Source organism: Oncorhynchus mykiss, chromosome 2 (genome assembly GCF_057628025.1).
Source record: "Oncorhynchus mykiss isolate SJ-2025 chromosome 2, ASM5762802v1, whole genome shotgun sequence".
Lineage (NCBI taxonomy): Eukaryota > Metazoa > Chordata > Actinopteri > Salmoniformes > Salmonidae > Oncorhynchus > Oncorhynchus mykiss.
Genome location: NC_143023.1, coordinates 90348867 through 90372908, shown reverse-complemented (window position 1 = coordinate 90372908; position 24042 = coordinate 90348867). Strand labels below are relative to the sequence as shown.

The 24042-nt window shown below is 45.4% G+C and overlaps 2 protein-coding genes across 2 annotated transcripts in view; one reads left to right on the top strand and one right to left on the bottom strand.

The window, feature by feature from the left end:
• Positions 1-24042, top strand: part of met (MET proto-oncogene, receptor tyrosine kinase) — a 100710-nt gene that overhangs the window by 26921 nt on the left and 49747 nt on the right. Inside the window, exons 3-10 of the mRNA XM_036958804.2 lie at positions 4748-4939; positions 9707-9868; positions 10385-10561; positions 12459-12619; positions 13329-13434; positions 16651-16787; positions 16968-17132; positions 17841-17943. Coding sequence (XP_036814699.2) covers positions 4748-4939; positions 9707-9868; positions 10385-10561; positions 12459-12619; positions 13329-13434; positions 16651-16787; positions 16968-17132; positions 17841-17943 — 1203 coding nt within the window. The remainder of the gene's footprint in view (positions 1-4747; positions 4940-9706; positions 9869-10384; positions 10562-12458; positions 12620-13328; positions 13435-16650; positions 16788-16967; positions 17133-17840; positions 17944-24042) is intronic.
• On the bottom strand, positions 1349-9802 carry LOC149985299 (uncharacterized). Its single transcript, XM_090212261.1, has 2 exons — positions 9682-9802; positions 1349-2485 (listed from the first exon to the last, which is right to left on the bottom strand). Exon 2 carries the CDS (start codon positions 2047-2049, stop codon positions 1474-1476), a length of 576 nt encoding a protein of 191 aa, XP_090068387.1. The 5' UTR covers positions 2050-2485; positions 9682-9802; the 3' UTR covers positions 1349-1473.

Sequence of the window (24042 nt, the reverse complement as noted above, 5' to 3'; positions counted from 1 at the left end):
TCGTCACCTTCACAGAGTTCCATGGAATGTTCCAGAACCCTGGCTCTTTCTTCTTCTATCCCTCCTATTGGTCAGAGTAGCTTTTACAAACACTCCATAGGACCCTGTTTGTTTGCTATCAAAATAATTGTCCGTGGACCTGTTTTTGGAGCGGTTCTGTGGTAATCTCCATGGTGCCCTGGCTCGATGACGTCTCAATCTCGGGGACTAGTAAGAGAGAGAGAGGGCCCAGACTTTGGAACGGTTCCCTTGTACTCTCATGTGGTCTCCTTGCGTAAGGCCAGTCTCTAGACGTGCGGACAGCGGGAGTTATGATGGATCAATTTTGCTGCCCTGGGATTTCTGTGCAGAAGTATGTGCACACACACACACACACACACACACACACACACACACACACACACACACACACACACACACACACACACACACACACACACACACACACACACACACACACACACACACACACACACACACACACACACACACACACACACACACACACACACACACACACACACACACACACACACACACTCTATATCACACACCTGACCTTTTTTCACTCTAAGTATTCAGACCTCTCTATCCCTATTCAGACATCAGTCCTGATCTATGTGGCCTATATCACATCAGATATTATTTATCCTCTTCTGAATGATGAGGTTCTTATAGAATGAATCAACTCCAGCCTGACAGCTCAGCACCGCTGGCTCTATGCAGTACAGCTGTGGCTTTGGCACTACGTTCATCCAGATATTTTGAGGCTTGTTGGTTGAGGCAAGTTGGTTGAGGCTTGTTGGTTTTTATCCATAGATTTCCCTTTGCAGTTATGTCTCTATCTAGTCTACACTTGCTATAGCCTTGGATCTAGTTATAGCCTATCCAACCTGGTTTGGCTTCTGATAGATACAGTGTACTACTACAGTTTATAATACTACTACTACAGTTTATACTACTACAGTTTATACTACTACTACTACAATTTATACTACTACTACAGTTTATACTACTTCTAGAGTTTATACTACTATTACAGTTTATACTACTGCTACAGTTTATACTACTATAGTTTACACTACTACTTGTAACGGCTGTTGGAAGGAGAGGACCAAGGTGCAGCGTGGTATGTGTCCATATTTATTTAATGAACACAGAAATAAAAAAATGACAACGAGAACGACCGAAACAGTTCTGGCTGGTGCAGACACACAACAGAAAACAACTACCCACAACTCAAGGGCGAAACCAGGCTGCCCAAGTATGGTTCTCAATCAGAGACAACGATTAACAGCTGCCTCTGATTGGGAACCATACCAGGCCAAACACATAGAAATACAAACATAGACCAAAACATAGAATACCCACCCACATCACACCCTGACCAAACTAAAAATAGAAACACACAAAGCAATCTACGGTCAGGGCGTGACAGTACCCCCCCAAAGGTGCGGACTCCGGCCGCAAAACCTAAACCCACAGGGGAGGGTCTGGGTGGGCATCTGTCCGCGGTGGAGGCTCTGGCGCGGGACGTGGACCCCACTCCACCATAGTCTTGGCCCACTTAAGTGGCGCCTTTGGAGCGGTGACCCTCTCCGACCTCGGACTGGTGACCCTTGCAGCGGGCCCCGAATAGACGGGAGACTCTGGCAGCACCGGAGTGACGGGCGGCTCTGGCAGCACCGGAGTGACGGGCGGCTCTGGCAGCTCCTGACTGATGGGCGGCTCTGGCAGCTCCTGACTGACGGGCGGCTCTGGCAGCTCCTGACTGACGGACGGCTCTGGCAGCTCCTGACTGACGGGCGGCTCTGGCAGCTCCTGACTGACGGACGGCTCTGGCAGCTCCTGACTGACGGGCGGCTCTGGCAGCTCCGGACACTTGGCGGCTCTGGCAGCTCTGGATATTTTACCCCGGCACGTGCGGGGCGCAGGCACAGGATGCACTGGGCTGTGCAGACACACAGGAGACACAGTGCGCAGAGCCGACGCAGGATATCCTGGCCCGAGGAGACGCAGTGGCTGTCTGGAGAGCAGGGCTGGAACCATCCGTCCTGGCTGGATACTCACCCTAGCCCGGCAGATGCGGGGAGATGGGATGTAGCGCACCGGGCTAAGAACGCGTACTGGGGACAAAGTGCGCTCCACAGCATAACACGGTGCCTGACCAGTACGACGCCCGCCACGGTAAGCACAGGGAGTTGGCTCAGGTCTCCAACCTGACTCTGCATCACTCCCTGTGTGCCCCCCCCAAAAAAATTGGGCTGCCTCTCGGGCTTCCTTGCCAGCCGTGTTCCCTCGTGTCGGTCGCCGGTTCCCTTTTCCAGCTGCCTCCGCTCTCCTGGTTGCCTCCACCTGTTCCCATGGGAGGCGATCCCTTCCAGCCAGGATCTCCTCCCATGTGTAGGATCCCTTGCCGTCTAGAATGTCCTCCCAAGTCCAGTCCTCCTTTCCATGCTGCTTGGTCCTTTGGTGGTGGGTAGTTCTGTAAACATAGAACAAAACATAGAATACCCACCCACACCCTGACCAAACTAAAAATAGAAACATACAAAGCAATCTACGGTGACACTACTACATACTACTTCTACAGTTTATACTACTACTACAGTTTATACTACTACTACTACAGTTTATACTACTACTACAGTTTATACCACTGCTACTACTACAATTTATACTACTACTACTACAGTTTATACTACTGCTACAATTTATACTACTATAGTTTATACTACTACTACAGTTTATACTACTGCTACTACTACAATTTATACTACTACTTCTACAGTTTATACTACTGCTACAGTTTATACTACTATAGTTTATACTACTACTACAGTTTATACAACTACAGTTTATACTACTACTACTACAGTTTATACTACTACTACAGTTTATACTACTGCTACTACTACAATTTATACTACTACTACTACAGTTTATACTACTGCTACAGTTTATACTACTATAGTTTATACTACAACTACAGTTTATACAACTACGGTTTATACTACTTCTACAGTTTATACTACTACTACAGTTTATACTACTACTACTACTACAATTTATACTACTACCACAGTTTATACTACTTCTACAGTTTATACTACTACTACAGTTTATACTACTACTACTACAGTTTATACAACTACGGTTTATACTACTTCTACAGTTCATACTACTATTACAGTTTATACTACTACAGTTTATTTGACTAACAGCCAGGACTCTCTTTTCACCTTGGAGCTGAGCTTGCCTGTAATGGTCTACTCTACTTTGTAATGGCTGCTGAAGAAAAGCTGCTTTCTTGATTTATTACTTTCCAATTGTTCTCCCCAGCTTCTAAGCTCTCCTTTGAGATTTGCCCAAGAAATGTTAGCGACATAGTCGTCACATGCTGTACTTGATGTAGAGAGAGTGTCTCTTTTAGTGGTTCTGGTTAGTTAATTAGTTGTCCATCCCTGATGGGGCTGCAGGGTAGCCTAGTGGTTAGCGCTTTGGACTAGTAACCGGAAGGTTGCAAGTTCAAATCCCCGAGCTGACAATCTGTCGTTCTGCTCCTGGACTGTCAGTTAACCCACTGTCCCTAGGCCGTCATTGAAAATAAGAATTTGTTCTTAACTGACTTGCCTAGTTAAATAAAGTTAAAATAAATCAAGTTGCCATCAGTCAGTGTGGTTGGGTTGGAGCAACAAACTGTAGACCAGTGATGGGTTTTAGGAGAATTTGAAAGACCTTATCCCCTGGACCTAAATCATTGTATGAACTTCTCTCTCTGGGTTTTGGGCCAGTGCTGTGTTTCTTACTGAGCGTTGTGCCTGGGCCCTTTGGAGCGTATTGTGAAACTGTCAGGCCTGGCCGAGTTAGAGACCGAGGCTTAATCAGTAACCGCGTGTTTAGTCACGGCCTCCCACGTGCCAGCCTCGGGTTTTGTTAATTATGGATGGCCGACTGGGGGGGCCGGGGTGTGCAATGGTAGGGGCCTTGAGAGCTTGACCAGCCGGGGCCTGGGGAACGTTGTCAGCTTCAATGGCTGGTGACCTCTGATGATTCTTCAGAGGGTCAGAATAATGGTTTAATGATAATGACTTCGGTAACTTCTAGAGGTAGTTGGTGTTCAAAGTGGGATTTTTAGAGAGAGTGGTCAAGTGACAACATGCATAGAGCTGCCTGTGCCAAACAGTGTGCAGTTGAACAAACCCACATAAAGTTTCTGGAGAGTGAAAAATAGGTCTGTGTGAAGAAGTCTGTTGTATGTCTGTTGGGTGAGATAGAGAGAGGGAGACAAAGAGAGAGAGAGAGAAAGAGAAAAGAAGAGAGAACAGTGCAAGTGTGTAACGTCGACCAGCACGCATTCCGTTGTGTTTCCCATGAATTCCTGCCATGTGTGATGATCTCCTAAACACACGCACTGTGCCAGCCACAGTGGGCCACAACTGAGCTCTCAGTTACAAGCAGGGTCTGATGAAAGAGCAGATGAGGGGGCATAGCGAGCCCAGCTTTGCCCCTCTCTCTATCCGTCTTCCTCTCTCTTCTCGGTTACCCACATCTGGCAGGGGCAGGAGGGCATGTACTGTAGCTCATAGGATAATGGCTCTTTTATCAGTTGAGACACTCTGAATGTGATTGAGAAAGCTGAGACGTTAAAAACAGTGTGGATGTATATGACGTCTTTCATGCAACATTAATGTGATCCATGTGGTGTATCTTCTGCTGTATGTAACCTGTCTTCCTCTCCACCCAGAGTTCCTCAGACGACTCGTTTGGCTGTGGGAAGCACGGGGAGGGATACCGTCTGGAAGTGACCACCCCAATGACCAGACTGGACTACTTCAGCGGTCAATTCAGCAAAGTCCTGCTGACCTCCATTGCCGTGGCAACCGCCCAGGAACAGACCGTGGCCAGCCTGGGCACCACAGATGGACGCCTCATACAGGTTGGGGACACCATGGGTGATACTGTAACACTTTAAGAAAATAAGCTTTATAATGCATTTATAGGTATGAATGACCCCTTAAAACGCCCTTTTGAAGGGTTGTGTATTCTATCTGGGCCGTGGAGACACTGGGGGCCTGGAGAAGGGGTAGACTATTAATGGGTGATATTCATTTATTTCAAAATGGTTTGGGATGAAGCTGCATGGACAGCAAGGCTTCGAGCGTTTAACCTGGTCACCCAAGAAGAAGAAAGGAAACAACCCAACCTAACAACCGCTGTGGCCCTTAGTCCTGAGTGTACACTGAAGCCCTACAGAAACCTGCACAACATAATCTCCCCTGCCTGTCAGTGCGGTTGCTAGGCAGCACTGTTTCCCTTTCTCATTGTGCATGTAAATGGGGCAGGATGTTGGTACGTGACCAGTAAAACCAGCCATTTTGGGGACACAGCATGCTGTGACACAGGTGGCAACCAGTACAGAGGCAAGTTGGAGGGGGGGCTTCCTTCCTGTTTACTCAACACATGACCCCCAACCTTGCCTCTCCATGCTTCCACAAACCCTGCTGCTGCATTCCACCGAGTTCTACCATCTGAGCAAACACAACATGGCTGGTTTTGCCTATCAATGACATGTACAGCCGAAGGTGGATTTCACTTTCCCATGTCGTGTGTGTTTGTCTGTCTGTCAGTAGACCTGAAGACCTGCTCCTCTCTCAGCATCTGTCTCTCTGTCTCCTATAGATGGGATGAATTCAGTGTTTCAGTGTAGCCTAGTCCCAGATCAACCAACATCCAGCCCTGTTTACATGCACAATGCATTGGCCTTGATAATGACCATAGAAGTTGGCAACACAGCCCAAAAATATCTGGGATCAGGCTAGGTTCAGTCAGGTCAGATAGAAGTGGAACACCAAGGGCCTCCCAAGTGGCGCAGCGGTCTAAGGCACTACAGCCCCGGGTTCGATCCCAGGCTGCGTCACACCCGGCTGTGACCGGGAGACCCATGAGGCGGTGCACAATTGGCGAAGCGTTGTCCGGGTTAGGGGATGGTTTGGCCGGGCAGGATTTCCTTGTCTCATCGTGCTCTAGTGACTCCTTGTGGTGGGCCGGGCCACCTGCAAGCTGACTTTGGTCGTCAGTTGGATGGTGTTTCCTCCAACACCTTGGTGCGGCTGGCTTCCGGGTTAAGCGTGCAGTGTATCAAGAATTAGTGCGGCTTGGCAGGGTCGTGTTTCAGAGGACGCATGGCTCTCGACCTTCACCTTTCCCGAGTCCGTAGGGGACTACCAATTGGATACCACAAAATTGGGGGGTAAAAAAATACAAATAAGAAGTGGAACACCACTGATAAGAGCTTTTGGAGTGTTCTGTCTTACATGTTCCTTTAAATGAACCCTTCTGGTCTCTAGAACTCCCCCTGATGGTGTTTTATAAATACGGTCCGAAAAACGGTGTTAAAAAAAGTTATGGAAGAAGGACGAGAACTGGGAAGAAGTCGGCGACAGCTGTGCGGGAAGCAGGGTTATGAGCCGAACGGTCGGTTAATGGTGAGCGCCGAGCTTCGATGACACGTTCTCTCTCTCTCTCTTTCTGCAGAGTGCCCGCAGCTGTTGGCATGTTTTTTTTCTCTCTTTTTTTGTTGTTGGTGAAATTTCTATCCTCATTGTCTCAGGACATGGCTCTGGGAAGGAGAGAGCAGGAGAACAGCTGTCCTGAGACAAGGGTGCAGAGGGCCCCATGGAGGGAGAGAGAGAGATGGAGGAAGAGAGAGAGGCAGGGAGGAAGAGAGAAAGAGGAGGCATGGAGAAGTGAAGGGAGGGAAGGAGAGATAAAGGGGAAAGATGGAGAGAAAGACAAAGGGGAGAAAATAGGGAGGAATAGAGGTTAAAATATTGCTTCTAGCTTATTAGAATCCTAGGAAAGGCTTCTGTCAACTGCCTTTCTTTCTGTTTACCCTTTGTTCCAGAGAAAAATACTCTTAGCACCGAGGGAGAGAGAGAAAGATAGAGGGAAGGTGACAGAGAGACAGAAAGAGTACGCTATGGTCTGTCCCCGAGGTCTCTCATTCTGGCTCAGGAAGTCTGTGGTTCAGTATCACTGTGGGAATAACACAGTGGTTGTGTTTATAGGCTTACTTCCTCTGGCTAATACAATAAGCTGTAATTCACACCACTATCATCTCTGGAGAGAGAGAGACTAGGACTGTTGAATGGGGGATGTCCCCAGTGGAAAGCAACACATGCACATTATCCCCACTGTTACAGGCTACTGAGGACAGAGTTGCCCCTTCAGGAAAATAGCCGTCCCTGAGACCGCAGACATGCCATTCATTGACTGGCTCAAGTCACTCACAAAGATATGACATTTGTTCAACTTTATTTAAACAGTGCCTAAACACTGCAGGAAGCTTACCTGCACTCAAGCAAGCAACACTTTGCAGTCACACACCTGGCTAAGGGCCCATCAATAAAGAGAAAGGGGGGATAGATGGAGAGGGGAGGTGGGGGTGATAAAGTAGATGATGTAACCAGAGCATTCCTTAGTCAACCAGGACATAACCACACTCCATTACAGCCCACTGTTACTGTTATGTTTCACCCCAACCCAACTGGTTCTGAGCTCCAAGCCTGTAATTGCAACCTAATCACACATGATGAATGTAACTCCAGGTGTACACTACACTACACTGTATCTGTGTGTAGGAGTGTGTGTGTGTGTATGCGTCTATGTGTGCCTGCCTGGCTGCCTGCCTGCCTGGCTGGCTGCCTGTGTACCTGCCTGCCTGGCTGCCTGTGTGCCTGCCTGCTTGCCTGCCTGTGTGCCTGCCAGTGTGCCTGCCTGCCTGTCTGCCTGTGTGCCTGCCTGCGTGCCTGCCTGTTTGCCAGTGTGCCTGCCTGCCTGCCTGTCTGCCTGCCTGTGTGTGTGTGTGTGTGTGTGTGTGTGTGTGTGTGTGTGTGTGTGTGTGTGTGTGTGTGTGTGTGTGTGTGTATGTGTGTGTGTGTGTGTGTGTGTGTGTGTGTGTGTGTGTGTGTGTGTGTGTGTAGATTAGTAAGACGTCTGAAACACCTCCCGACATGTCCAGGTATACAGTGCTCTTGTGCTGTTCTCTCTGCCTGCAGGCGATGTCTTTTGTCCCTCCGTCTCCCTGTAGCTCCCTCCACCCCTCTACCTCCAAGGTGGTTAGCTCTAATCTGCCAATCTGTCATCTCACCCTCAATACAGCAGCCTTAGTTATTACCCTGCACACAGTAGCAGGAGTGGCCCAACGGGCCCATACAATGCCAATGGAAAAAAACTGTGTCCAATAGAGGCATTACTTTACATGTGAAGTCAAATGTAATTCAGTGTTACTGTGTTATTAGCTCCTTCTCTGTAACGACAAGATATTCTGGTCAACACCACAATATACCCTGATCAACACCAAAAGAGACACTAGTCAACACCACAATATACCCTGATCAATACCACAAGAGACCCTGGTCATACCACAAGTTGCCCTGGTCAACACCACAAGATAACCTGGTCAATATCACAAGATACCCTGGTCAACACCACAAGATACCCTGGTCAACACCACAAGATACCCTGGTCAAGACCACAAGATACCCTGGTCAACACCACAAGAGACCCTGGTCAACACCACAAGAGACACTGGTCAACACCACAATATACCCTGGTCAACACCACAAGATACCCTGGTCAACACCACAAGATACCCTGGTCATACCACAAGTTACCTTGGTCAACACCACAAGATACCCTGGTCAACACCACAAGATACCCTGGTCAACACCACAATATACCCTGGTCAATACCACAAGATACCCTGGTCAACACCACAATATACCCTGGTCAACACCACAAGATACCCTGGTCAATACCACAAGATACCCTGGTCAAGACCACAAGATACCCTGGTCAACACCACAAGATACCCTGGTCAACACCACAAGATACCCTGGTCATACCACAAGTTACCTTGGTCAACACCACAAGATACCCTGGTCAACATCACACGATACCCTGGTCAACATCACAAGTTACCCTGGTCAACATCACAAGATACCCTGGTCAACATCACAAGATACCCTGGTCAACACCACACGATACCCTGGTCAACACCACAAGATACCCTGGTCAACACCACTAGATACCCTGGTTAACACCACAAGATACCCTGGTCAACACCACAAGATACCCTGGTTAACACCACGAGATACCCTGGTCAACACCACAAGATACCCTGGTTAACACCACAAGATACCCTGGTTAACACCACAAGATACCCTGGTCAACACCACAAGATACCCTCGTCAACACCACAAGATACCCTGGTTAACACCACAAGATACCCTGGTCAACACCACAAGATACCCTGGTCAATACCACAAGATACCCTGGTCAACACCACAATATACCCTGACGTTACCCCTTTCTGTCCCCTTTCTATTCTATTGCAACCTTCAATCTTGTACAGCATATATTAGAAGAAACAGCAGCAGATTTGCTCAGCACTAAAGAGTCCTATCAAATCCCCATGCCCTGTTCACGTTGACTGAAAACACCAGCAACCACAACAAAGAAACAGTGAATTTAAAATACCATGCCAAGTACAGTACCCCACAGTGCATTTCTACATCATTACATTGACCTATTATTAAGAACGTGAGGTACGTGTGGCATCTCCGGTAGACAGGGCTGTTTTTCACATTAGATGGTGTAACTTTGTGTTTTACTGACCTGACCTGGCCTCTGCTTTCCCCAGGTGGTAGTTTCCCGTTCCAAACGCAGCACGCCCCACGTGGACTTCCGCCTGGACCCCTCACGCTCTGTTTCCCCCGAGGTGGCACTCCTGTTCCCACAGGGCCACACTAGCTCTCCACAGCGCAGCCAGGATGGCTCCCTATTGTTGGTGACAGGAAATAAGGTGAATAGAGAGCAGGCTCACACACACACACACACATGCATGCACATACACTATGGAGACACACACACTAACACTAAGACGCGTAGTGTATAATGACACACTCAAAGACACACACACACACACACACACACACTGTATTATAATCAGAACTTGGGCATTCTTCACATTACTGGTATGATGGAAACAACAGCCCCCTGGCACCGAGACACGGTGTACAACATGGACCAGAGCCAACAGATGATTAGAAACAATGTCCTGAGAGCTTGACGTCAATGTCCTACAAATGCCCAGCCAACAGTTCAAAGAGAATGTTTTCCCGTATGCCTATTGATCAGAGAGAAAAACCCACCATGTATGACAGAGTTACATCACAGTATGTGGTTTATTTAGAAAATACTTTTATCCAAAGTGACTTACAGTTAGTTATATGATCAATGCTGGAATCAAACTTGGAATCGAACCTGTTTAGCGGTGTGTTGTGTCTGTATTCTGATTGGTTGTCCTGTGTGCCCCCAGATCACCAAGGTGCCTCTGATTGGTCCTGGCTGCGAGCAGCAGTGGACGTGTAGTTCCTGCCTGCTGGCGCCGAGGTTTATGGGATGTGGCTGGTGTGACGGCCGTTGCACCAGGTTGGCTCAGTGTCACCCAACCTCCCTCTGGACCCAGGACTCCTGCCCTCCCATCATCACCATGGTAACTAGTCAGTTCAGGTTCAAAAAGCTTTATTGTCCATAAACACAACATTTCCTAATGGTATTACCCCACACCTCGATGTCCTACCTTCTGACCCAAACACTGGGACTGTTGTTGTTTTGGTGTATATTGTGACAGTCCATACTGTGAGAACACTGGAATTGTTGTTGTTTTGGTCTTTATTGTGACAGTCCATATTGTGAGAACACTGGAATTGTTGTTGTTTTGGTCTTTATTGTGACAGTCCATATTGTGAGAACACTGGAATTGTTGTTGTTTTGGTCTTTATTGTGACAGTCCATATTGTGAGAACACTGGAATTGTTGTTGTTTTGGTCTTTATTGTGACAGTCCATATTGTGAGAACACTGGAATTGTTGTTGTTTTGGTCTATATTGTGACAGTCCATATTGTGAGAACACTGGAATTGTTGTTGTTTTGGTCTTTATTGTGACAGTCCATATTGTGAGAACACTGGAATTGTTGTTGTTTTGGTCTTTATTGTGACAGTCCATATTGTGAGAACACTGGAATTGTTGTTGTTTTTGTCTTTATTGTGACAGTCCATATTGTGAGAACACTGGAATTGTTGTTTTTTCTGTCTTTATTGTGACAGTCCATATTGTGAGACCACTGGAATTGTTGTTGTTTTGGTCTTTATTGTGACAGTCCATATTGTGAGAACACTGGAATTGTTGTTGTTTTGGTCTTTATGGTGACAGTCCATATTGTGAGAACACTGGAATTGTTGTTGTTTTTGTCTTTATTGTGACAGTCCATACTGTGAGAACACTGGAATTGTTGTTGTTTTGGTCTTTATTGTGACAGTCCATATTGTGAGAACACTGGAATTGTTGTTGTTTTGGTCTTTATTGTGACAGTCCATATTGTGAGAACACTGTAATTGTTGTTGTTTTGGTCTTTATTGTGACAGTCCATATTGTGAGAACACTGGAATTGTTGTTGTTTTGGTCTTTATTGTGACAGTCCATATTGTGAGAACACTGGAATTGTTGTTGTTTTTGTCTTTATTGTGACAGTCCATATTGTGAGAACACTGGAATTGTTGTTTTTTCTGTCTTTATTGTGACAGTCCATATTGTGAGACCACTGGAATTGTTGTTGTTTTGGTCTTTATTGTGACAGTCCATATTGTGAGAACACTGGAATTGTTGTTGTTTTGGTCTTTATGGTGACAGTCCATATTGTGAGAACACTGGAATTGTTGTTGTTTTTGTCTTTATTGTGACAGTCCATACTGTGAGAACACTGGAATTGTTGTTGTTTTGGTCTTTATTGTGACAGTCCATATTGTGAGAACACTGGAATTGTTGTTGTTTTGGTCTTTATTGTGACAGTCCATATTGTGAGAACACTGGAATTGTTGTTGTTTTGGTCTTTATTGTGACAGTCCATATTGTGAGAACACTGGAATTGTTGTTGTTTTGGTCTTTATTGTGACAGTCCATAATGTGAGAACACTGGAATTGTTGTTGTTTTGGTCTTTATTGTGACAGTCCATACTGTGACAGTGTCTACATGGACAAGGACAAGCAGACAGTGACTAGTGTCATCTGAGGATATGTCTTATTGAATGTGTCATATACCCTTTTGCGAAGTACAAAGCTCCCACCAGTAACCTGGATACAAGACAAAGACTCTTTGGCTGTGAAAAAGCCAGTCGTGCTTTTACTGGAGAGCTTGTAAGAGACTCCTTCCTCTATTGTTGTTTGAAGGATAGTTTGAAGATTGTTTGTCTGGTTGCCTGTCTTTTCTAGTGTCAGTTTTTCACACTTGTTTTTTAATACCAGCACCTGGATCTAGACAGGGTTTTCTCTTTCTGTGTTGTTTGAAGGTTGTTTGAGGGTTGTCTGAGGGTTGGTGTTCTTTTTGGGTAGATCTCCCCAGCCAACGGCCCCCTGGGAGGAGACACCAAGGTGACGGTGTGTGGGAGGAACTTTGGCTTCAACAAGACAGAGAGGTTTGACCATACACTCATCAGCCTGGACCTGGCTGGAGCACCATGTAAACTTCTGAAACGAGAGAGCAACAGTTACAGGTGAGAGAGGACTCACAGGGAGGGTGTGTGTGTGTGTGTGTGTGTGTGTGTGTGCGCACATGCATGAGTCTGTGTGTGTGCACATGCATGACTGTGTGAGTGTGTGTGCACATGCATGACTGTGCGTGTGTGTGTGTGTGTGTGTGTGTGTGTGTGTGTGTGTGTGTGTGTGTGTGTGTGTGTGTGTGTGTGTGTGTGTGTGTGTGTGTGCGCGTGTGCATGGATGGGAGTACTGTATGTTCATGTGTTAGGATAAGGGTTAGAGGGTTAAACAGTTGAATGAAGAATGTTAAGGAAAGGGCGCCATGGAATGAGAACTCCAAGCACCAAGACGTTCCGCCATTCCTGACTCGCATTCTGCTCATGACTTCAATAAGTGTTAAATTAGTGAGAGAATGGCTGTGTACAGAATTTCACTCTTCCTAGTCCAAGAGGCCATGCCAGATAGCAGCGTTTAACTCAAAGACCCTTGTGCCCAAACATCCCCCATGTCATAGTCAACTCATTGTATAGAAGATTGAAAAACACCCCCCTGAAAGATGGCTTCATTGTGTTTCATTGCTGCGTAGTAGGGATATCATCAAATTAGGTTAAACACTTGCTTACTCCAACCAGAGTGAGCACACAAGTTTTGTTTTTAGCCTTCTGGTCCTCTTTTGTGGGATAAATTATTTTTTGTTGAATTGTGTGTGTTTGTGTGTGTGTGTAGGTTGGTGTGTGCTCCAGTGTCTCCTGTGAACTCGTCTCAGGCTAGCAATGTGGTGAAGGTCCACAGTGGAAAGGAGATGGCCCAACAACAGGGCTTCACCTTCGTGGTAAGCACTAAGTACTGTCTCCACTCACAATCACAATACGAACTCAGTGACAGTAGTCGTAACCCTGGTCCTGGATAGCTACAATGTGTGCAGGCTTTGGTTCTCTCTCTGTATCTCTCCAACTACAGTTGGTGAACAATGTCATAGACACTGTAGGTACAGTATGTCAGATGGTTGGACAGATTGATGTACAGTAGGCTTTTCCTGCAGTCAAATTACCAAATTGCCCTTTGCTGCTATTTATTATTATTATATATATATTTTTTACTTTTACACCTTCCCCCCCCAATTTTGTGGTATCCAATTGGTAGTGACAGTCTTGTCTCATCGCTGCAACTCCCGTATGGACACGGAAGAGGAGAAGGTCGAGAGCCATGCATCCTCCGAAACACAACCCAACCAAGCCGCACTGCTTCTTGACACGAAGCCAGCCACACCAATGTGATGGAGGAAACACCGTACACCGGGCGACCGTGTCAGCGAGCATGCGCCCGGCCCGCCACAGGAGTCGCTAGAGCGCGATGGGACAAGGATATCCCTGCCGGCCAAATCCTCCCCTAACCCAGACAACGCTGGGCCAATTGTGTCTGGACTCAAACCAATTGTGTCTCGACTCGAACCAAGATCTCTAGTGTCACAGCTAGCAAATGTGTAGCAGTGCCTTAGACCACTGCACCACTCGGGAGGACCCCCCTTTGCTGCTATAACAGTCTCCACTCTTCTGGGAAGAATTTCCACTAGAAGTTGGAACATTGCTGAGGGGATTTACTTTCATTCAGCCACAAGAGCATTAGTGAGTTTGGGCACTGATGTTGAGCGATTAGGCCTGGCTCGATGTCGGCGTTCCAATTCATCCCAAAGGGGTTGAGGTCAGGACTCTGTGCAGGCCAGTCACCGATCTCGACAAACCATTTCAATATGGACCTTGCTTTGTGCACGGGGGCATTGTCATGCTGAAACAGGAAAGGGCCTTCCCCAAACTGTTGCCACACAGTTGGAAGCACAGCATCGTCTAGAATGTCATTGTATGCTGTAGCGTTAAGATTTCCCTTCACTGGAACTAAAGGGGCCTAGCCCGAACAATGAAAAACAGCCCCAGACCATTATTCCTCCTCCACCAAACTTAGTGTTCTCCTGGCATCCGCCAAACCCAGATTTGCCAGTCAGACTGCCAGATGGTGAAATATGATTCATCACTCCAGAGAACATGTTTGGCGGCGAGCTTTATAACATTCCAGCTGACGCTTGGCATTGTGCATAGGGCTTGGCAGTATACGGTATTTTACGATATACCGGTATTGATGCACGGACCGGTTTGGGTTTTTACTTTGCCTTCTATAACGGTATTTCAATGTTTGGTTTGTTAAACGCTGTGTGTAACGTCCATTTTTGTAGTTTACTTAGCTACTTGAGTCAGCTCTCCCCCGCTCTCTCTCCATGCCGCTTTCCACACATACCTAGCCCCACACCCTGTCACTCAATTTGTTGTTCCTCGACCAGGAAACACTTGTGTTCAGTCTGCATGGTCAGTGCAGAACATGCAACAATGTTGATGACAACGATGCTGTTTTCAGTTTGCTTCTTAATATAAATCCACAAGCATTCTGTGATTACACTATTAGTTTATGTTTATTACATCTGCAAACATCTATTTTGTATTTTCTTAGCAAGTTGGGCCTAAATCTTGTTCGCCGCTAACGCTAATTTCTATTGCTAATAGCTAATGCTAATCACTGGCTAGCTAATAAATGTACTGAGTCACGAGCAAACATAATTAGCTATACAGCCTGATAATACCAGTGATGGTGTAGACCTAAATCAGCATGTTGTTTTTGCCACAGTAGCTTTTAAATGAATGAGGAATACACAAGAATGTTAGCTACATTAAGTAGCTAAGAGATAACATTAAATGAAGCCAAAGATTCACTGGAACTAAATACAAAATAGAATGTTTGCAGATGTAAGAAACATAAACTAATAGTGTAATCAACTAATAGTCACCTATCAACACTTTGGTTCCTACCCTGTCACAATAACTTCTCCCTGGCATTTTCATTTGTTGTCATGTCAAACAATACTGTATTCGAAGTGCCCACTATTAAATTCTAACTATAGAATTAGAATAACCATTATATTTCCATGATTCCAACAGTTCACCCAAGTGTTTTGCTCTAAATCGCAAGTCAAATCGCAATTTCAACATTTGATAAAAAATAAGGCCTAGATTGTTTTCCCATATCGTGCAGCTCTACGTGGCAGTGTGGAAATTATCTCCAATGAGTGCAGGAATGTAGAAATGATTTTGGGTTGAAGTTGAATTGAACAGTATAAAACAGCCAGTTTGGAGAAAGACCCATTGAAATCACTTGGAATGTATGTGTAGCCACTCTAGGGTCACATACTTTTATTATTCAAAAACATAAAATACCGTTATATGATATTTTGCCCATATCGCCCAGTCCTTATTGTGCGTGGTGATCTTAGGCTTGTGTGCGGCAGCTCGACCATGGAAACCCATTTCATAAAGCTCCCGACAAACAGTTATTGTGCTGACATTGCTTCCAGAGGCAGTTTGGAACTTGGTAGTAAATGTTGCAACCGAGGACAGACGATTTTTACACGCTACACGATTCAGCACCCAGCTGTCTCGTTCTGTGAGCTTGTGTGGCCTACCACGTCGTGGCTGAGCTGTTGTTGCTCCTAGACGTTTCTACTTCACAATAACAACACTTACAGTTGACCGGGCAGACGGAGCCACATTGAAAGTCACAGACCCCTTGAGTAAGGCCATTCTACTGCCAATATTTGTCTATGGAGATTGCATGGCTGTGTGCTCGATGTTATACACCTGTCAGCAACGGGTGTGGCTGAAATAGCCCTATTGTATATAAAGTGTAATATTGGGACACAAACTCAAAATTGAATACATTTCAAATCTATATCTGACATGGTACAGTGGTCTTCTTTTTTTAAGCCCATAACCATGTGTATGAGGTGTGTATTTTTGTTTCAAAGTACATTTATTTAAGACTACCAAGTATCACTGTGTGTGACCCTGATTCAGCCCACTGCAGTAAAAGGTTATTAACTGACTGATTTGCAAACAAACTGTAGTTGTGGTTGTTGTTGTGGTTGTTGTTGTTGTGGTTGTAGTTGTGGTTGTTGTTGTGGTTGTTGGGTTTGAAGTAATTCATCTCCCTTCCTCTCTCCCTCTAGAACCCAGTGATCAGAGAGATCTTCCCTGTGTTTGGCCCTAAGTTAGGAGGAACCATGCTCACCATCAGAGGCTCTTTCTTAGACAGCGGAAACACCAGACAGGTCACTGTGGGAAACGCCACCTGTGAAATCCTGAGGTGAGGCCCTAATGTTTTTGCTTCGAGTAAAAATGCTTGTGTGTGTATGTACAATATACGGTGCACTGGGTTTAATAGGTTTGGGTTTTGAGGTTGACATTAGCGTCGAGTCTAGAGCTGATGTGGGTATTATCAATATGTGATGAATTGTGTTGATGTGTATTCTGTCTCTTTCTCCAGAGTATCAGGTACTATGCTGATGTGCAGGACCCCTCCCCAGTCAGCCCCATCCCGCCAGGCGGTGTATATGAGGGTGGACTCTGTTGTCCGGGAGGCTCCTGTACTCTTCACCTACAACGAAGACCCTCTCATCTCCTCCATCCAGCCCACAAGATCCTTTATCAGGTCTGTTCCCCTATCCAATAATACCCCAATACTAACCTTAACCCTCTCATCCCCTCCATCCAGCCCACATGATCCTTTATCAGGTCTGTTCCCCTATCCAATACTACCCCAATACTAACCTTAACCCTCTCATCCCCTCCATCCAGCCCAAAAGATCCTAAATCAGGTACTTTTTATGAGTCAGTCAGCCAGTCAGCCAGTCAGTCAGTCAGTTAGTTAGTCTGTAAATGGTGATGAATTCTAACTTCCACATCACATGAGGAAGGCAGGGAAAGAGATTAACCGTTATTATCCATAGGAAGAGGTTCCATACTGTATAGGATACAGGTGTCAGAGAAGGAATGATGGAGAGCAGGGGGGAGTTTATAAAAACAGACAAGTCACAGGCAGAAATAACAGGAAGCAGTGTGTGGAGTGTATAAAGGAGAAGAGAAAGTGAGAAAGATATTCACAGAGGATAAGTGGGCGAAGAGGGACACATTAGCACTAGGCTTTATGACTGGAAGTAGCATGAGGGAGGTGATGACATGGGGCGCTAGTGGTGGATAACGTTTATGGCCAGGACAGCCGGTTTCCCCGTTAAAATCACAATGCATCTTTATGCATTGCTCTTACAGGCAACTAGTGTCTAATAACCAACAGCCGTTTTACCCCATAGAGATCCCATTGTATCATTATTCATGGCTACTATCGCTGTGTCCCTAATAGTGGAGGCAGCACGGTGGTGGCCCAGGGCTTCTACCTTCACTCTACTCTCCAGCCTCAGATGGTGCTCATCCCCACAGCCCAGGAAGGCAAGGTCTTCACTGTGGTGAGTGTCTTATTTAACCTTTTTGAACTAGGATTGAGGTTTAGCAAGACCTCTTTCCCGTTGAGTGTCTGTCTGTCTGTTGAGACGACCAACTGGAGATCTGCCTGCCTGCGCAAAAACAAAATACCTCCGGGCCCCGTCACACACACTATGTGGCTGGTATTGTCGTTAAGGCCCCTGAAAAGAAGAGAAAATAAGTTCAATAATGGGGGGAACAGAGATAGATAGATTTGTATAAATTGAGGGGAAAGGAAATGGAAAACCCACGCTTCAAATGTGATGGAGTCATCACTTCTGAGTCACACAGTAATGTTACAGTAGCTAACCTGGAGTATAATCTGGCTTCAATCTGGGTGATTCTCTTTGTCTGCATGGATTCCAAATGGCACCTTAATAGGGCCTGGTCAAAAGTAGTGCACTACGTAGAGAATAGGGTTCAATAGGGCCCTGGTAAAAAGTAGTGCGCTACGTAGGGAATAGGGTTCAATAGGGCCCTGGTTAAAAGTAGTGCACTACGTTGGGAATAGTTTGGCATTTGAGACACAGAGGTTTATTATCTTGCTTCAATCTGGGTTGATTCTCCTTATTCTAGGAAAGCTATGGTACGTACACATGTATTTGGGTGATGCCATGGTTGCCATGGTTACCATGGCATTGAGAACGCCTGACCTGACTCTAAGTTCGTTCCACTTTTATAAGGAACCCTGATTACTATCTGGAAGCTCAGGTTTCATTGCAGTTGTTTTTGAAATGTTAGCCCCTGCTTTGAAAAAAGAGAAGAAAGATTAAGGACTGGTACACCTTAGTATTGGGGTTTGGTGGTGTGTCGGGGGTTGGTAATGTGTTGGGGGTGGGGTCGGAGTTGGACCACATTGTAACGTGTTATTCAATGAACCACAACAAATACTCATTTACACACAAGTGGCCTCTATCTGATGTTGGGTGTCTTGTTTTTGGGAAGAATGGAGGGGAACAGGACAGGTAGTGCTTTGTTATCTTGCAACGTGAGGTATACTCTGGCGGGTTTAGTCATGACCCCTGTAAGGTGTCAGTTCTGTCAGTTCGTTCATACAGTATATTATAATGACGTTTTGTACATTTTTTGTTCATTTTGGACTTTGGCTGTTGGCACACTACATTTTTTCTCGAGGCAAGTCGAAGTCAGCAGCCGAAGTCTCCGCCCCATCGTCGTTGATGAAGTGTATACTGGCTACGGCGTCTCAAAATGGACAAACAGTACTATTGCTGCTTTTACCTCATTTTTCAAGTGAAGGTCTTTTAAGGTAGTATGGGAGCACACTCGTTCAGCCGAAATGAATCATTCTGACACCTTTAGGAGACAATTACACACACCCTGTTCTAGCACTGTATCTCAAATCTTAGCCAAACAACAAAATCTCCAACTACCCTGAGCTGTATCAGCTACAACCAACCCCCACTCCTGATACACACACACACACACACACACACACACACACACACACACACACACACACACACACACACACACACACACACACACACACACACACACACACACACACACACACACACACACACACACACACACACACACAACAGCTCGCCTTTCAGTTTCCCTTTCACTGACCCCCTCCTGGTGTGGCCTGTGATTAGGTTAGAAAGTGCTCAAAACGGCCCCAGGGAGGGACGGAATCAGCACTGAGAGACAACAGGAGAGAAGGGATGAGAAGGGGATGAGGGATTTAAAATATTTAACCTTTATTTAACCAGGTAGGCTAGTTGAGAACAAGTTCTCATTTGCAACTGCGACCTTGTCAAGATAAAGCATAGCAATTCGACACATACAACAACACAGAGTTACACATGGAATAATCAAAACATAGTCAATAATATGGTAGAACAAAAGAAAACAAAAAGTCTATATACAATGAGTACAAATGAGGTAAGGGAGATTAGGCAATAAATAGGCCATGGTGGCGAAGCAATTACAATATTGCAATTAAACACTGGAATGGTAGATGTGCAGAAGATGAATGTGCAAGTAGAGATACTGGGGTGCAAAGGAGCAAGATAAATAAATAAATACAGTATGGGGATGAGGTAGGTTATGTACAGGTGCAGTGATCTGTGAGCTGCTCTGACAGCTGGCGCTTAAAGCTAGCTGTCGTTCTAAGGTCTTCGAAAGACAAGTTAACAAACAGATTACTGACCATTTTGAATCCCACCATACCTTTTCCGCTATGCAATCTGGTTTCAGAGCGGGTCATGAGTGCACCTCAGCCACGCTCAAGGTTCTAAACGACATCATAACCGCCATCGATAAGAGACATTACTGTGCAGTCGTATTCATCGACCTGACCAAGGCTTTCGACTCTGTCAATCACAACATTCTTATTGGCAGACTCGCCAGCCTTGGTTTCTCAAATGACTGCCTCGCCTGGTTCACCAATTACTTCTCAGATAGAGTTCAGTGTGTCAAATCAGAGGGACTGTTGTTCAGACCTCTGGCAGTCTCTATGGGGGTGCCACAGGGTTCAATTCTCGGGCCGACTCTCTTCTCTGTATACATCAATGATGTTACTCTTGCTGCTGGTGATTATCTGATCCACCTCTACGCAGATGACTTAAGGGGGCTGAATAATTTTGCACGCCCAATTTTTCAGATTTTGATTTGTTAAAAAAGTTTGAAATATCCAATAAATGTCGTTCCACTTCATGATTGTGTCCTACTTGTTGTTGATTCTTCACAAAAAAATACAGTTTTATATCTTTATGTTTGAAGCCTGAAATGTGGCAAAAGGTCGCAAAGTTCAAGGGGGCCGAATACTTTCGCAAGGCACTGTATTTCACTGGTCACCCCCAAAGCCAATTCCTCCTTTGGTCGTCTTTCCTTCCAGTTCTCTGCTGCCAATGACTGGAACGAACTGCAAAAATCAATGAAGCTGGAGACTCATATCGCCCTCACTAACGTAAAGCACCAGGTGTCAAAGCAGCTCGCAGATTACTGCACCTGTACATAGCCCATCTGTAAACAGCCCATCCAACTACCTCATCCCTATACTGTTATTTATTTATTTTGCTCCTTTGCACCCCAGTATCTCTTCTTGCACATTCATATTCTACACATCTATCACTCCAGTGTTTAATTGCTATATTGTAATTATTTTGCCACTATGGCCTATTTATTGCCTTATCCTACCTCATTTGCACACACTGTATATAGACTTGTTCTACTGTATTACTGACTGTATGTTTGTTTATTCCATGTATAACTCTGTTTTGTTGTTTGTGTCGCACTGCTTTGCTTTATCTTGGCCAGGTTGCAGTTGTAAATGAGAACTTGTTCTCAACAAGCCTACCCGGTTAAATAAAGGTGAAATAAAAAAAATAAATGAAGCATTCTCTAGTAAGAGACAGGAGGAGTTGAAGCAGGAAGCATTCTCTAGGAAGAGACAGGATGAGTTGGAGCATTCTCTAGGAAGAGACAGGATGAGTTGGAGCATTCTCTAGTAAGAGACAGGAGGAGTTGAAGCAGGAAGCATTCTCTAGGAAGAGAGAGGATGAGTTGGAGAATGAAGCATTCTCTAGTAAGAGACAGGATGAGTTGAAGCATGAATCATTCTCTAGTAAGAGACAGGATGAGTTGAAGCATGAAGCATTCTCTAGTAAGAGACAGGATGAGTTGAAGCATTCTCTAGTAAGAGACAGGATGAGTTGAAGCATCCTCTAGGAAGAGACAGGATGAGTTGGAGCATTCTCTAGGAAGAGACAGGATGAGTTGAAGCATTCTCTAGGAAGAGACAGGATGAGTTGGAGCCTTCTCTAGTAATAGACAGGATGAGTTGGAGCATTCTCAAGGAAGAGACAGGATGAGTTGAAGCATTCTCTAGGAAGAGACAGGATGAGTTGGAGCATTCTCTAGGAAGAGACAGGATGAGTTGGAGCATTCTCTAGTAAGAGACAGGATGAGTTGGAGCATGAAGCATTCTCTAGTAAGAGACAGGATGAGTTGAAGCATGAAGCATTCTCTAGTAAGAGACAGGATGAGTTGAAGCATTCTCTAGTAAGAGACAGGATGAGTTGGAGCATTCTCTAGTAAGAGACAGGATGAGTTGGAGCATTCTCTAGGAAGAGACAGGATGAGTTGAAGCATTCTCTAGGAAGAGACAGGATGAGTTGGAGCATTCTCTAGGAAGAGACAGGATGAGTTGAAGCATTCTCTAGGAAGAGACAGGATGAGTTGGAGCATTCTCTAGGAAGAGACAGGATGAGTTGGAGCATTCTCTAGGAAGAGACAGGATGAGTTGGAGCATTCTCTAGGAAGAGACAGGATGATTTGAAGCATTCTCTAGGAAGAGACAGGATGAGTTGGAGCATTCTCTAGGAAGTGACAGGATGAGTTGGAGCATTCTCTAGTAAGAGACAGGATGAGTTGAAGCATTCTCTAGGAAGAGACAGGATGAGTTGGAGTATTCTCTAGGAAGAGACAGGATTAGTTGGAGCATTCTCTAGTAAGAGACAGGATGAGTTGAAGCAGGAAGCATTCTCTAGGAAGAGACAGGATGAGTTGGAGGATTATCTAGTAAGAGACAGGATGAGTTGAAGCATTCTCCAGGAAGAGACAGGATGAGTTGGAGCATTCTCTATGAAGAGACAGGATGAGTTGAAGCATTCTATAGTAAGAGACAGGATGAGTTGGAGCATTCTCTAGTAAGAGACAGGATGAGTTGGAGCATTCTCCAGGAAGAGACAGGATGAGTTGGAGCATTCTCTATGAAGAGACAGGATGAGTTGAAGCATTCTCTAGGAAGAGACAGGATGAGTTGGAGCATTCTCTAGGAAGAGACAGGATGAGTTGAAGCATTCTCTAGGAAGAGACAGGATGAGTTGGAGCATTCTCTATGAAGAGACAGGATGAGTTGAAGCATTCTCCAGGAAGAGACAGGATGAGTTGGAGCATTCTCTATGAAGAGACAGAATGAATGAAGCATTCTCTAGTAAGAGACAGGATGAGTTGGAGCATTCTCTAGTAAGAGACAGGATGAGTTGGAGCATTCTCTAGGAAGAGACAGGATGAGTTGGAGCATGAAGCATTCTCTAGTAAGAGACAGGATGAGTTGGAGCATTCTCTATGAAGAGACAGGATGAGTTGAAGCATTCTCTAGTAAGAGACAGGATGAGTTGGAGCATTCTCTAGTAAGAGACGGGATGAGTTGGAGCATTCTCTAGGAAGAGACAGGATGAGTTGAAGCATTCTCTAGGAAGAGACAGGATGAGTTGGAGCATGAAGCATTCTCTAGTAAGAGACAGGATGAGTTGGAGCATTCTCTAGTAAGAGACAGGATGAGTTGGAGCATTCTCTAGGAAGAGACAGGATGAGTTGAAGCATTCTCTAGGAAGAGACAGGATGAGTTGGAGCATTCTCTAGGAAGAGACAGGATGAGTTGAAGCATTCTCTAGGAAGAGACAGGATGAGTTGGAGCATTCTCTAGGAAGAGACAGGATGAGTTGGAGCATTCTCTAGGAAGAGACAGGATGAGTTGGAGCATTCTCTAGGAAGAGACAGGATGATTTGAAGCATTCTCTAGGAAGAGACAGGATGAGTTGGAGCATTCTCTAGGAAGTGACAGGATGAGTTGGAGCATTCTCTAGTAAGAGACAGGATGAGTTGAAGCATTCTCTAGGAAGAGACAGGATGAGTTGGAGTATTCTCTAGGAAGAGACAGGATTAGTTGGAGCATTCTCTAGTAAGAGACAGGATGAGTTGAAGCAGGAAGCATTCTCTAGGAAGAGACAGGATGAGTTGGAGGATTATCTAGTAAGAGACAGGATGAGTTGAAGCATTCTCCAGGAAGAGACAGGATGAGTTGGAGCATTCTCTATGAAGAGACAGGATGAGTTGAAGCATTCTATAGTAAGAGACAGGATGAGTTGGAGCATTCTCTAGTAAGAGACAGGATGAGTTGGAGCATTCTCCAGGAAGAGACAGGATGAGTTGGAGCATTCTCTATGAAGAGACAGGATGAGTTGAAGCATTCTCTAGGAAGAGACAGGATGAGTTGGAGCATTCTCTAGGAAGAGACAGGATGAGTTGAAGCATTCTCTAGGAAGAGACAG